This window comes from Pteronotus mesoamericanus, unplaced genomic scaffold, assembly GCF_021234165.1.
Source record: "Pteronotus mesoamericanus isolate MK-2021 breed Mesoamerican mustached bat unplaced genomic scaffold, CSHL_Meso_final scaffold_85, whole genome shotgun sequence".
Taxonomy (NCBI): Eukaryota; Metazoa; Chordata; class Mammalia; order Chiroptera; family Mormoopidae; genus Pteronotus; species Pteronotus mesoamericanus.
Genome location: NW_026555329.1, coordinates 34,750,094 through 34,766,079, shown reverse-complemented (window position 1 = coordinate 34,766,079; position 15,986 = coordinate 34,750,094). Strand labels below are relative to the sequence as shown.

Genomic DNA, 15,986 nt, shown 5'->3' with positions numbered 1-15,986 from the left:
GACATCTGAATCTGAAAGGAGAGGAAGCAGAACTTTTTTCAGGGGAGGCCTGTACATGATTTTCACTTTCCGATCCAACAAAGTGCAGTTCATTGCATCACGTTCAAGAGAAAATGAACAATGCTTTAGCTCAGTACTCCCTAATTAAAATAGAGGAGGTCTGGACCAACAGGAAGAGAAGGTTAAATGAGTGAATTTGCTTAAGATTACTGACTGTTACTGATCATAAAGCTCTAGAGTTATTACAGACATTCTTTGTAAGCCTGGGAAAAGGGGCCATGAAGGTGCTAATCTACCAAGTAAAGAGAACCAGGCAGATTAACAGCAGTGGTCCAGCGTTCCTCATTTATAAAACCCTAAGAAATACTTTAATCCACTCTAGGTGCTAATAAAACTAAAATACCGTTTAAAGATGATAAAGGCTTAGCTCTGGTTGGTAGTAGAAAGAGTGACAAATATCCTACGCCATCTCCTCAATTCTCCTGTTTTATAAATACCTTTAGCCAACATCAGGGATTATTTTTCTGCCAGAAAACACCAATTCAGTTCCTTATCGGTCAAAATCAAAATGAAATCAAAACCTTGGTCACTGTTACAGAGATGACCTACAACTGACAATTGTGAGTCAATTTTAATTACATAAGGAACACAAAAGCATTAACTTACTGTATTCCAAGTGAGCACTGAAGAATATGGCAGAAGTGTATCCATGTTACTTGTCTCAGGGTATATGCTCCAATATGAAGAAGCTGAGCAGGGTTTTGGAAGAAAAAAATAGACATGGTTTAATAATAATCAGGCAGTGGACTGTTACTTTGCCAAAAATGAGAAAACAAAAGTTTTCATCCTCTAAATGCTATCCATTATAATTTTATCTAATGATTAAAATGTTCAGGTTCTGCTTTTGACAATGAGAATAAATTTTTTAAAAATTATTTGGCACTCATATCTGTCCAAATAGCATTATACTACTTCATATCAAATTGGCAAACACAAAACTGAGCTTAAGAAGCTACATTTTATAGGGAAAAAAATCATTGATGAGGTTATAGAATCAAAATCTTATCTTATATCTCATCAATCTCTGAACAGCCACAGCTTCTCACAAAACCACAAGAGAATGAAATTTAATTAGCTGCTGACTACAATAGAGCCAGGAGGGGGAAGCTCCCAGCCAGCATTTTGACAAGTTGAGGCATTAACAGTTTACTGTTTACCCGCAGGTAAAAGGGTTAAGGATGCAACATGAGCAACACCTACCAATTATAAATTCCTGAATGGGGTCAAATGAATAGCAGGCAGAGATATTCTCAGAAATCCACTGAATAATCTTTAAAAAATAAAGAGACAATTTGGTTAATATTTGAATCTACACCCTGTTCCCACTATCAAAGAAGTATAAAAAATATATATAAATCTTGTAAATTCTACATTTATTTTGGAATTGCCTAAGCATACACTCACTTCTATACTACCACAAGACACATAATGGAAGACTGTATGGGTAAAACAGTATTATAAATGAGCCCCTTTTATATAGGCCTTTTTAATAAGTGCCCTTGGCTGGAATCCAAATAAATCTCCCTCAACCTAAGGTCTGTTTTTGCTAGAGGAGGCCGTATTCTGGCAAAGGACCAGTGGGAAGAGCTGTGGGGTAAAGGAGAAAGCAAACCACTAAACCTGGAGGCAGCAGATTTGGGTCTGAATTCCTGCTCAGGAATCAATATGAACATTGTCACAGTATTTAACTCTTATGAGCAGCACTGTACTATGCTCTCAAGGAGGGGATAATCCCTGTGATATCTACAGCTCTCTCTCATAAGCCTCCAAAACCATCCACATCTCCCAGTGGAATAAAGCCCCGCAGTACCTACCTTAGAATTGACAGGTACTATACAGCTTTCCTAGCCACAGTGGACTCTCACATTTCTGCTCCTGCCAATAATTTGTTTTTTCCACACCTATTCATGCTAATTGTGCTTATTTTCACAATTAGGTAATTTAATAAACTATTAGCATAAGCAATCGAAATATGTATGCAAAAAGAATGTTGTTGGGTCAACAAAAGTTGGATGCTTTAAAAAGACTCTAAAACACTTCCTAAAAAACTAGGTATACATGAGACAACTTTAAATGATTGAGAAAAATTGCCCTATCTATACAGATTGCTTTGAAATTATTGCTCTCCTTAGAAAAAGAAAAGGAAGAAATTAACAGGAAATAAAAGACAATACATTACTAGTGGTGTAATGTAAGACAAATGATTTTGAACTTCAGTTAGCTGACATATAAATAAAGGGCTTTAGATAACTGAATAAATGTACATTTATATGTTTTAGGTTAAAACAAAATGTTTAAGATATCTTTTTTTTCAATTATGCAACCACACACTGGTCCCAACTAAGTCTCTGACTTCGTAGGACAACTGTAAAATTAAATGACAGAATGTGTAAAAGTGCTCTGTAAACTAAATGTGAAATTTAAATGTAATTTTTAATAAAACACATTCCACCAGACTTTAGTCCATTTGACAATACACACCAAATACGGAACAGGTAAAAAAGTAAATATTTGAGAAACTCGTTACCTACTGAGCACTTCCTTAGAATGTTACTAATGTAGCTAAATATTTATTTATAATATTGAAAAAAGAGTAGTCAAAAGAACAGACACACACTCAGTATGAGCTCTGGTTGGGATCCATTAAAAAGAAGCACAGGAGAAAAATATATTCGAGTCAGGATGGAGACCATAAACCTCAATTAATTGTTAACAAACAAAAATAACTGGTGTTCATGTTCAACCACTAAATAAATACATCTGACATTGCCTATTTGCCAATTTTTAAACTTGAGCTGTGCTCCCACCTTGGCTTCCACAAACTGTGGGTCTTGGCCACAGGAGAGCAGGCAGTGCAGCACCGCCATCTTCTCCCAGTCCGGCCGGGTGTGCCAGAGGGACTGGAGTAAACGGGACTCGTTCAGGAGCACTCTGTAGAGCTTTCCAGAACACGAATCCAGTACCAGGGACCCTGACAGCGATTGCAAAGGACTATGAGGTAGCATATCGATCACATCATTGCTTCCTAGCCAAAAACAAACAAACAAACAAATAAATAAAGACCGACAAATAATAGGAACCCCTCTCACCCAAACATAACCACTAAAGTCAAAACAAATCCAAATGAACCATGTTCATGAGGGAAAAACTAGAGCCATACCTGTCAAAAACAGACTGTGGCAGATCAGATCTGGATGTTGAATGTTAAGTAGATGAAAGAAATGACCAGGTAAGTAAACAGCTATGTAGTATTCTGTAGAAGAGAAAGATTTCAGTCATCTACATGTGGTAGGAGCTATGCAGGTACAAAGCCCCGAACTTCACAGTATCCCTACTTTTTTTAATCTGTTAAAACACAAAAGTTTTGATCAATGTGATAATAAGCTATTCGATGTTGGTGCATTTCATATTACTTGCAAGATCTCATTTATTTCTTCTGTGGCTAATTTTACTCAGACATTTAGCCATGGTTACCTTAATTTAATCTGTAGTTTTGTTTCTAAGTGAATTGTGGCTTTATATGTATCTAAATGATCTTTGAAAGCAAATTAAAATAGAAGATATTAAGCAACATGAATTATTCCTTAATCTGACAAACTGGGAATAGCTTATAATGGGAATTTCCTTCACAGTTTCTGCCAGTTTGGGGATGCTCTAAATAATTTAGTTTCATGTAATTATCTATTCATCATTGTCATCATAGTCATCCTATCACTGCCACCATCATTATTGTCATCATCATCATCATTTTGTTTAGAGAACTCTTAAATTGATGTTCATCAAAACATAATCTCTGCAGGCATTCTGACACTATATGAAGTACTAATTTATTTCCTTGCATATCTAGCTGCCTAGAATTCACCCCTTCATGGTCCCTGTACTAGATAATTTTGTACCAAGAACACTTGTACATAGATTGAACCAAGGTATAAAAATAGATTTCTGGAGAATGGGAGGGTAGAAGTACCAATAGTTTGTCTAGGATCTGAGGAAAACAGATATTCACATGATTGTAGTGAATTTCATACAGATGAAACATTTAGATTATAAGTGAGCCAGCTGGAATCTTATTTTCCAAAGAAGCAAAGAAATATGTGCTAATCATTTGCACAGAAGGCATCTGTGCAAAGTAAAGGGAAGAGGATGTAAGACTCTAACCAGTCACCACAGAGCAAGTGATGCTAAAATGCTTAAGTAGGGTACAGAGGTAAGGGTTTGGGCATCAAATGACCTAGGTTAACCAGTTAATTAGGATAGTACCCTGGCCCTGGGGGAGGGGGCATTTGGAAATATATTGGAAATGTCTTAGGTTGTCACAGTCATTGGGGTGGAGGGGGATTCCTATTGCCATTTGATGAGTGGGCTCCAAGGATGTCAATTAAATCCCTCAGTGTGCTCTCACACAAAGAATCATTGTCTCACCGAAAATGTCAATAGTGTCTGTGGTAAGCTGAATGATGGCCTCCAAAGACATTCGTGTGCTAATCATCAGAGCCTATGAATATGTTACTTTGAGTGGTAAAAGGGACTTTGCAGGTATGATTAAGGACCTTCAGATGGGAACAGTATTCTGGATTATCCAGTGGACCCAATGTAATCACAAATGTTTTTCTAAGAGGAAGATTTGACTACAGAAGAGAAAAGCATATGATAAGAGAGCCTGAAGTAATGTTGTCACGAGCCAAGAAATGCCATAGGGAGCAAAGAACCTTTTTTCCCCTGGCATCTCCAGAAAGAGCCATTTCTGTCCACATGCTGATTTTCACTCCTCAAGGCTCATTTCAGAATTCTAACCTTCAGAACCCCAAGAGAATGTTTGTGTTGCTTTAAGCCCTAAATTTACAGTGATTGGTTACAGAAGAAATAAGAAACTAAAATAGTGCCCCTGATAAGAGACACTATTTTAGAAGACACTTCTTTTAGAGGAAGCCTGGGCACATCTCTCAGCCCTTCTGAGCCTCAGTTTTTTCATTATCATCACCAAGCAAAATTATTGTCATAATAAAGATAACTTAAATAAAACAGCATATAGTATTCACTTTTCTAAAGGGAAGATTTTTATTTATAAACACATCTTTCTTATATAGTGGTGCTTGGGGGTTCATTAAAAATTTCCCCAAAAACTCTATTTTTAAAAATGTTTCAGTTAATCTAAGCCACTTTTAACAGAGCAGCAATTCAGGGAAATTGCAGGCAATTAATAGCAAAAAAACACATCACTCAAAAAGCCAATATTGTTGGCATAAAAATTACCTCAAGAACAGTTTTGACTGGATACAATTTTGTGCCTATAAAATGTGTCTAAGGAGGAAAGAAGACCTGTGGAAGAGCCTCTTTTCACACAGCCCTTGTATTTCTGCCTTCTCCACATTCTGAATACCACAGATTAAATCACTCCTGCCTTTCAAGAGTCATTCCTGAGGCTAAAAAAAGGGAAGGATAACTTTGACCTCATAAAATGCTGCTTTTTAGTGGAAAGTTTCCCATATCACTCTTGCGATGGATGCTGATAAGAATAAAGTCTCAAGAAATCTTGTACCTATCTCTTACTGCAGGAAGCAGTAGCACCAGGCCTCCCTAAGGCTATTTCCCACAGTTCAGAGCTCATGACAAAATCTGGCACATACTGGCCCACTCAGCATAAATTATCTCACCTCACCAACAGTATTCTTCCAAATAAAAATCTTTTTATAAGCATTCTTATCAATTTTGCCCAGTTCCCTCACATCACATCTTCCTAAACCTTTGTCACATAGCTTTTCCTTTTTAAATGTTGTGCCATGGTCCATATGTAAGCAAGCAGCAGTTCTGTTGTTCAGCCTTGTGCTAAACTCTTTGTGCGCCACATCCCAATTAGCATGGAAAAGCCACTTTCAGGAGAGAGATACGATAAACCCCTTCTTTATTTTCTTCCTCACAGTCTCCCTTCATGCAACTCAAGTTCCCTTTACCATATTTACTCAATGAAAAACAACTCACTCAAGCTGATCCATAAATCAATTGTGGGACTGGAAGCTTTTAGCAATTAGCAACAGGGGATAGACAACTTCCCAAATGTCTTTGTCCTCTCTAGAATCAAGGGCCAACATGATGTATTCTTTCTCATAGACTTTTAGGAAGCATCTCATCCATTATCATCATTTTTATACTAACAAAATGATTTTGATGATTGCTATTGAGAACATAAGAAAGCTCACCGTGCAGGTTCTCTAAAAAGAGAAATGCATTCCTCACCCAAGACCCCCATCAAGGTTAATGGAGTTGGGGGTGGGGGTTGTTTCCAGAGAAAACCTTCACCTATCGGGCTTCACAAAGGTCAGTGACTGTCACTGCAGTCCAAGTCCCAAAGAGGCATGAGAAAAAATGGTGCACGGAGAAGGAAATGAGATATAGAAGGCTGAGGCATAACATGTACTGGAGGGAAGGATCAGAGAGATACCACTCTCTATTACTCACCAAGGTTAAGAAAAGTAATGCCCTTTGTCATCCGTGACTGAGCACTCCCACGAGCAACGGTGAAGGTCTTGCTGTAGCCTGTGGAGAGAGAACATGAAGCGAGACAAAGCATGTCGAGAAACAAAGAGCTATTATTCCACCTAAGGCAGTGACCCTATGTAATACTCTCAACATTTAGCACCTGTGACACTGGCCGAGCAAGCACCTTTGACTTCTAGATTTCATGGTTCCCCATCATTCTCCAAAAGCTGGCATTAAGGGTGGATGACCTCAGTGCAGTCTCATTCCAGATGTTCTGGGCTTAGGTATAATCTTAGACCTTAACAGGTAGGTTGTACTGGAAGGGAACGATCTAAAGTAAGGTACTTAGGCATCCAACAGGGGGAGGAGACTAGGTGGCTCACACTCCTGAAAAATTAAGACCCTCGGAGACTTCTCTGAATCATTTTTGTAATTCCACTTTGAGTTATCAAGGTATTAGACTATCTACTAAACTCAACGTATTAGGCTGCACTCTCCACTTTTCTAACTCTTATTCATCTTCAGAAAAGTTTTATTTACTGGTTTTAATAATTAGAAAAATGTGTGAAAGTTTCCCACAACATATCAAACTTACACCATTAAAGCATGTATGTATGTCCAGTTAAGTTACTTTTATTTTCTTCTTTATTAAGTTATTAAACTTTTCTTACTTTGATCTCTAACTTCTGAAGGAAATATTAGGCACACTTGCAGAATAATAAATTTGTGTGGCCTGGCATAATATTTTTTCAATTTTGAAAAAAAATCCATCTTTAAAAAATTTTACCTTCACCTACAGTATATACTACATAAGTACCAAAGTTTAAGGAACTAAATAAGCAGTATAAATACTCCTTAGCATGGTTCAGACTAAAACTATTAAAGGACACACTGTGACCACCTACAGATTTGAGAAAGATTGGACACTTCACTCCTGCTCCCCAGGCTGACTGTTGACATATCAGTTTTTGGGGTCACAGATGGGTGAAATGAAATAAACATATCTTAGGTCTAAGAACTGTTAAGGTCTGAGATCATGGAAGCTTTTAACTAAAACCTTAGTTATCTTTGTAAGTTAAATCTATTGACTTTTTGCAACTAGTAATAACAAAACAAAGCAAACAAACACACTTTGGACAAATACGTCCATTAGTATTGATCTATAGACCTAGAAAAAGATATAGATCAGGATAAAAAGCATACAGTATATAAAAATATTTAGCTAACTTAATATTCATTGCTAGCAAACTTCTTCAGAAAGCATTTATTATATAGGTATACATGTATACAATGTACTTAACAATACTAAAATCTATCAAATTTGCTACTGTTTGGAAAAAGTGATTACGTAAAGGTAAAACACAAAATAAATGAAAAGTACCTTTATGAAAGTAAAACACTGAATATGTGATTGGTTCCTGAGAGTCGAACTTCGGGCTGTAACACACACATAAACTTCCTAGAAGTGAGAAGGTATTTAGTATAATCATAAACAAATAAAGAGATTCCTAACCCACTTAACCTTTCTTGTATTCCTTTAGATGTCTTAACTTCAATTTACTTCATAGGTTATTCCCAAATTCTAGAAGTGGTCTATTAACAAGTTGCTGAGAAATTTCAATTCAACCATTACTCAGCACACACTATAAGCAGTGTATTGTGGTGGGCTTCGAGGGGAAGGAAAAATGAATAAGGACACATTCCTGTGTATGAAATCAGGGGAGAATAGAGAAGTTTGCAAAATTTCATGAGATTCTCCTAACATACATGCACTGCCCTGCCCTCTCATCCAGCTTGCCTTCCAGTTATTACTAATACCTATAGACCTCAGTTTATCAAAAATGTGTCTCCTCGCTACAGAAAGTTTTTAGTCTTCTTATTTATGTAGAATAAAAGGCAGACTGTGACTATTTTTAATGACATTTAAGACAGCAATATATTTAGAAGTACATTTTATTATAATATCTTAAACAGAAAATAAACAGAAAAGAATAACTTTATCAGATTCTGTTAGATATAAAATTACTGTTATGGTTACTGAGTAAACAATGATATAACTGTTCTTTAAAATTATAGCAGACACACTATGAATAAAAATAATGCTATATTAAAGCATAAACAAAAATAATAATTATAAGAGTTAGAAAAGTCCCATGTAGCACTTTAACTACTTTCACATAATAAACATAATACCAGCAAAAAAACAACTGGTTTATCCTGTTCTTTTATGTTCCATGATCACAAGGAGAAAGAAATTTTTAGTCAACATAGTTAAAACTTCAGCCTTTCTAATAACGAAGAAATAAAAACAAAAACAAGGCACCATATTTTTCCTTTCAAATTAGTTAAGTTTTAAAAACAATAATCAATTCTATCAAGGGAATAGTATAAAGAGCATTCTCAATAGTAGTGAAGGAGTGAACTAGCACAAACTCTCTGAAAAATAGTTTTGCAGAGGATTAAAGAGAGTCATACTGTTGATCCAGTAATAATTTATTTAGAAGTCCATCCTGAGGAATAAACATGAAGTGTTTATATCAGGATGTAAGGAAGATCACAACCTCCATTCTAGCAAAATCCCCCACACCCCATCCTTTAAAGAATGAATTTTATTGTTTTCCTTTTTTTGAAAAAAGTTAAAGATATAGAATAAAAGTACCTAATTACATACATTAAGAGCCATATTCTGTCTCATAAGCAAATATTTCCATATAGGTTATAGCTTAGCTCCCCCTCTCAATTCCAAAAGAAAAAAAAAAACGGCAAAGTGAAGTGGGGTGTGCACAAGCACTACAAAGCTACTCCATTCATCAAATTTTCTTTGATAATGTAAATGTTCTGTATCTGTGCTACCAATATCATAGCCAGCAGCCACACTTTAAATGTTGCTAGTGTGACTAAGGAACTCCCTTTCCTTTTTTTTCACTTTAATCAACTTAAACTTTAGCCACATGTGGCTAATGGCTGCCATATGGGACAACACAGCTCTGGAGCATCAGTTCTCAACCCTAAAAGTACATTCACTTAACCTGGGCTCAGAGCTGCCCCGGCCCCCTCTTAGCCCAGCTAAATCAGACTCTTGGGGCGTGAGACCCAGGCATCAGTATTTTCTAAACTTGCCTGTGGCAAAGTAATTATATTCTTTAAGCCTCACTTTGCTCATCTGTAAATAAACAAAATATAGAACCCACTTTATATGGTTATTATGCAAGAATTAAGTGAGATAAAGGTTACCTGCTATTACTATTCCAGAATAGCTTTGGTGCTATTTACAAGTTAGGGAAAGTCACAGTTTGAAAAACAAAGCATGTTCTTATTGATGTATCCAGAGATGTTTAATAAATATTCATCAATGATCAAGATAATATCTCAAAGTTGGCTAGGCTTTGGGGAACCATTTGGACAATGAAAGCTATTATGGACAAAGTTTTCCAAGGGAAATTATCTCATTGTAAAAGGCTCTACAAAATGCTAAAACACAGGCCTAATTCTGGGAACTTGTGAAGGGCAATTCTTACAATTATATGAACAGGAAAGAGAATTTACGCTTTTCACCCTCACTACCTCCCAGTAGATGGTGCACAAAGAATTACAGCCACTGACTTAGAACACAAAAGAGTGCTCTTTCAGTACAGCTTCTAGGGTGATTATCAGCCAAGAAAGGAATGAGAATATTTTCTTTCCTTCATTGCTTTAGGGAGTCTCTGATTTACCCTCCTGCTATAAAAGATTTATTAGAAAAATCCATCTGAACCCCTAATCATAATACATACATGGCCTGACAGCAGCAGCAGCTTTGCCCCCCATCAACTCGCAGGAGCGCCCCCATCATCCAGGCTTAATCTCCAGTTCCTTGGAAGCTCTCAGATATCATTTCTTATGGCAGTAAATTCAGAACAAATGCCTCCCAAAATGTTAGAAGTAATGGTGACAGAGCAAATTAGCTCCCAATGACAAATGTGTAGCAAATGAACGTCAAATATTATTGTAACATCATCATTGATGTAAACAGTTAAAATAAGTTGAGTTTGTATAAGGCCCTGAGTCAACTGGCATTCCTTTCATGAATGATGTCTTCTGGAAAATGAACCTCTTATTATGGAGGCAGCCATGTAGAGAATAGCCTAGTTGCTTCCTTCTCCATTCCTACTTCACTGAAATAGTTTGTTTCTTTGTTTAATGACAAAGGTACAAGAATCACTTTTGAAAAGTAATTTGGAAAACACATGAACTGACAGTTTATTAGTCAAAAACCAAAAAAGGTTGCTTCTCTGTCATGTCTCAGCTTAAATCTGGAAGCATCCCACTTGAAACCAGCTTACTTTTTCTATTTCAAAGCTGACTGTGAAGAGCAAGGCTCATTTTCTACTTTCCCAGACACTGCTGAGAAAGGAAAACAAATTCCCATCTCATGCCAGATAATCCTAGCATTTTATTAAATAAGATATGTCATAGGTAGCCTGTTTATAAATTATAGCTGCTAATATTCATGAGACATTCCTATGGGAATAAAATGAAAAGGAATAAAATCGTCATAGAATAAAAGCCTAAAATGGTGATATATGTCAGTAAATGGCATCACTGTTCACCTATTTGCTTATGCCAGAAATCTGAACACCATTCCTCTCAATCTGATTTATAGCAAATCTTCTTAGTTTCATCTCCAAAATGCATCTCAAACCCATCCAGTTCTCTCTATCTTTATTGATTGTACATCCTGTAGTTTAAGCATGATGCTTAAACTCCACCTCAAATGTATGATGACAAACTCATCCTAACGTCTCATCTCTCTGATCTTTCTCTTGCCTTCTCCAACCCATTCTTCACACAGCAGCCACACTAATCTTTTAAAACTACATGTTTAATCATGTCACTGTCCACTTCAAACACTTCGGTGAAGGAGTATCAGTGAATCCTAAAACCGACAGGTGAAAACTTATTAAGGAATTGGATAGTCACATGATGCCAAACTATCACCTCACAGATTACTAATGCAAAGTTAAAATGTACCATTATAAGGAAGACAGACAGTGGTTACCACTTAATCACAAATATTGTGACATCCTGACATTATATGACTCCTGCTCAGATGCAAGTAAAGTTTACAATGTCACCCATGAAGTATCCCTACCAAAAAATGTTTAACCTAAATCTAACTCCCTTTAGGACTAAATTCCAGTGTACGGGAAATGTAGAAATAGAGGAAAAAATTGAATAACTCCACAAGAAAACATTTAAACAAATCCAGAATGTGGGCCATTGCACAAGGCAAATCGTCTGGACTCTTCAAAAGGTCAAATTTGTGAAAAGAAAAAAAAAAGGGCAGGATAGGAAGTGGGCATTGGTTTACACTAAAAGAGACTACAAAAACAAAGCTGAATATAATGCACGAATTTGATGGGATATTGACTTTAAAAGTCATATATATATATACACATATATTTATTTATATGCATATACATATCTACATACACACATATTTTGAAATCATTGTGAAAATATGAATATGAAATAGTTTACTAATTCTTTCAGTGATGATGGTATTGAGGTTATATAAAAGCGTATTCTTAACCTAAGGAAATACATGCTGAATTATTTAGTGGTAAATTGTCATGATGTCTACAACTTACTTTTAAAAGGTTTAGTCAAGCCCTGGCTGGTGTGGTTCAATGGACTGACTATAAACCAAAAGGTTGCTGGTTCGATTCCCAGGCAGGGCACATGCCTGGCTTGTGGGTCAGGCACCCAGTAGGGGGCACAAGAAGCAACCACACATTGATGTTTCTCTCCCTTTCTTTCTCCCTCCATTCCCCTCTCTCTAAAAATAAGTAAATAAAATCTTTTTAAAAATTATTTTTAGAAAAGGTTTAGTCAAAAGGAAGAAAACGGAACCTATATGTGGGGAGAAAAATGAAGCAAATACTGTGAATGATATAACTGTTTAAGTAAAAGGCACATGGATATTCATTGTAACCTTGAATTTTTCGGTATGCTTGAGCATTCTCAAAATAAAATATCACAATAAGAACAAAAAGCCCTTTAGTGACTTCTCATTACTCTTAGGATGAAATCTAAACTCTTTCCATGGTCTACAAGGCCTTACATCATCTGATCTCTTCCTACCTCTTCAGCATCCTCTTGCATACTCACCCCTGTATCCTCTCAACTTCAGACACACTGTTCTCAGCTCATATATATCCTTCAAGTGTTAGGTGTAATATTGCTTCCTCTCCTAAACTCCCCAAGACTGGGTAATTGAGGGACTCATGTGGCTGAGAGAGACTTGGGATGAACAGAGGAAAAACGGGATGAATTATGAAGGAGTGACATGGGAAAGGGAGCAATTTTTATGACTATGAAGAGGACAAGACAGGATGTCTTGGAGAGAGGGAAAACAGAGATGGACTGGCTGAACTGGAACATCTTCCATTAAACTCCCATCAAATGTTCTCACAGCTTCCTGTAATCCTCATTCATAGTATTTATCTATGATAATCATCTAAATGATTCTATTTAGAAACTATGTGTGCACTTCTCCAATGACGAAAATCCACACCAAAATAGAGGAAGATAACAGAGGAGTGAATAGAAGTCACACTGACCTCCTCCCAGGACCAATCTGGAATTACAACTAAATTGTGGAGAAACCACCCAGAACAAACAACTGAACAATAGTGAGAAAGAAGCCTTACAACCTCAGACAGACAGAAGAATCAGCTTTAGCACAACCTGACTGGTAAGGAGTGCAGTGGAGACTCAAGGCTATCTGGGTGCCCACAGGCAGCAGCGCCAGAAGGATATTTAAATGGATAGTTGGATCCCCCTGAAAAGAGTAGGGTCTAAACCATAAGAAGAGATCCCCAGCCTATAGCACCAGAACACAAAAAGTATGCAGATAACAAACAGCTGAGAAAAGTGGCAGAGTTGCTCTCTGCCAGACACAGGCAGCTGGAGATGCAAAGAGCCATTTAAAGGACCAATCCATAAGTTTTCATTTGCAACCGCTTACCCTGGGCTCCAACAAAGATGGGGACAGAGTGGGCCTGAGGAGAGACTGTTGACAGAGACTTTGGGGAGAGAACTGAGGGAATATCTGACAGGATCCCAGTGCTGAGTCATGCCCCATATGGCAGCAGCCATCTTGCTCAGGCAGACCAACACCCCTGAGTGGCAGCAGCGTGAGAGGAAACAATAGCCCTGCCCCACCGGGGGGGACTCAGCCTGACTGCTGAGTGCAGAGTGACTAGATGAACAACTGAACGAGACAGCCACAGACAGTAGATTCCTAGAAGTCTCGAAGAGACTGCCTAAGGTCAGGTGGGGTCAACATCTGACATCATCACGGACAGATACAGAAAGAAAACAGCAGTAAATACCAGAGGCTACTGAGACAAAATCCACAGTGGTCTACTCCATGACTTGCAATATTTTATTTACTACATAGCTTTTTAATGTTCATTTTGGGTCCATCAAGTTTGTGCTTATTAAGTCATTAAAGTTTATACTAATAGTTTATTTCTCTCCTTTCTTATAATACTATTATTCTCTGTATTGTGAGAATACAGCCTTATTAATACTGGTTCATTTGCTGTTGATAAGGGGATTGCAGGGGGAAATTATTTTTGCAGATGTAGGTTTGTTTCCTGGGCTTTGTGGTTTTGTTCTGACAGCACCTGAACAAAAACACACAAGACGTGGTGGGCAGAGTGACCCTCAGTCAACCCGCTGGAGGGTAGAAACAGCCAAAGAATGACCAAACAACAATTAAAACCCATTACTTCCAGAGAGTAAACATAAATGACATAATCAACATTCAAAGAGCAGCAAGTTCAGGAGCCTAAGGAGACTGAACCACTGAATCTCACAGGTCTCCTACGATAGAAGTTCACACAACAAACTCAGGAAGTCAAGACAGATCAACTTAAGAAGCAGAAGCAAAAAAAGGAAGAGTGTCACAAATAATGGGAACAAAAAGCAACCCCCCACCAACTGAAAGAAAAGGAGGAATTCCCAGAAAGAGAACCAAATGAAATGGAGGAAAGTAAACTATCAGACAGTGAGTTCAAAACAATGTTCGTAAGGAAGCTAAATGAGCTCAGTGAGCTCAGAGAGAATTACAAAAAACTACAGGGAAACTACGTGGGACTTACTGAAAACTATATCAGCATGAAAAATGACATAGAAACTATCAACCACAGGCAAGAGGAAATGAAGAATACAATTTCTAAATTGAAGAAAACATTAGAAGGAATCAAAAAGCAGGCTAGATGAAGCAGAGGATTGAATCAGCGAACTGGAAGACAAGGTAGAAAAAAGCTCCCAGAAAGAGCAAGAAAATGAGAAAAGACTAAAAAGAATAGAGAGGTGTTTAGGGAAATGCAGGACAACCTGAAACATAATAATATCTGTATAATAGGGATACCAGAAGGAGAAGAAGGGGAACAAGGGATGGAGAACCTGTTTGAAAAAGTCATGATAGAAAACTTCCCTAATTGGAGGAGAGAAAAAGTCACACAAGTCCAGGAAGCACAGAGGGTCCCATTCAAGTGGACCCCAATGAGGCCCACTCCGAGACACATCATAATTTAAATGGCAAACATAAAAGACAAACAGAGAATCCTAAAGGCAGCAAGGGAGAAACAGGTAGTAACATATTAGGGAGCCCCAATACAGCTAGCAGATGAATTCTCAACAGCAACACTACAAGCTACAAGAGAATGGCAAGAAATATTCCAAGTCATGAAAAGCAAAGGCCTACATCCAAGACTACTCTACCCAGCAAGGCTCTCTATTAAAATAGAAGGGGAAATAAGGAGTTTCCCAGACAAAAGAAGGCTGAAAGAATACGTCTCCACCAAACCAGCACTACAAGATATGCTAAAGGGACTGGTTTAAGAAGATGAAGGAAAAGAGTGAGAAAGAGAAAAACACAGGTACAAAGAGAAAAAATGAATAAGTTTCTATCAATAATAACTCTCAATGTTAATGGACTAAATGCTCCAATCAAAAGACACAGGATAGCTGAATGGATTAGAAAACATGACCCAAACACATGCTGCCTACAAGAGACCCATCTCAGAACAAAAGACCTACACAGATTGAAAGTAAAGGGATGGAAAAAAATATTCCAAGCAAATGGGCAAGAAAAGAAAGCAGGGGTAGCAATACTTAAATCAGACAAAATAGATTTCAAAACAAAGGCCACAAAAAGAGACCCAGAGGGAAACTTTAGAATACTTAAAGGAAGAATCCATCAAGAAGACAAAAACATTGTAAACTTATATGCACCCAACACAGGAGCACCCAAATACATAAGGAAAATCTTGGATGACTTCAAAAAAGATAGACAGCAACACACTGATAGTAGGGGATTTCAACACCCCACTGTCAAAAATGGACAGATCTTCCAAACAAAACATCAACAAGGATATTGTGGAGCTGAATGACGC

At 37.3% G+C, this 15,986-nt stretch overlaps 1 protein-coding gene across 3 annotated transcripts in view; it reads right to left on the bottom strand.

Moving 5' to 3' along the window:
- GSAP (gamma-secretase activating protein) overlaps positions 1 to 15,986 on the bottom strand; it is an 88,582-nt gene that overhangs the window by 33,099 nt on the left and 39,497 nt on the right. For 2 of the 3 annotated variants that reach the window (XM_054563942.1, XM_054563944.1), the window contains 6 exons: positions 7,919 to 7,996; positions 6,517 to 6,594; positions 3,221 to 3,313; positions 2,868 to 3,085; positions 1,261 to 1,330; positions 667 to 749 (listed from right to left, as the gene is read on the bottom strand). In XM_054563942.1, coding sequence (XP_054419917.1) covers positions 667 to 749; positions 1,261 to 1,330; positions 2,868 to 3,085; positions 3,221 to 3,313; positions 6,517 to 6,594; positions 7,919 to 7,996 — 620 coding nt within the window. The remainder of the gene's footprint in view (positions 1 to 666; positions 750 to 1,260; positions 1,331 to 2,867; positions 3,086 to 3,220; positions 3,314 to 6,516; positions 6,595 to 7,918; positions 7,997 to 15,986) is intronic. The other variant, XM_054563943.1, reaches the window with a different exon arrangement.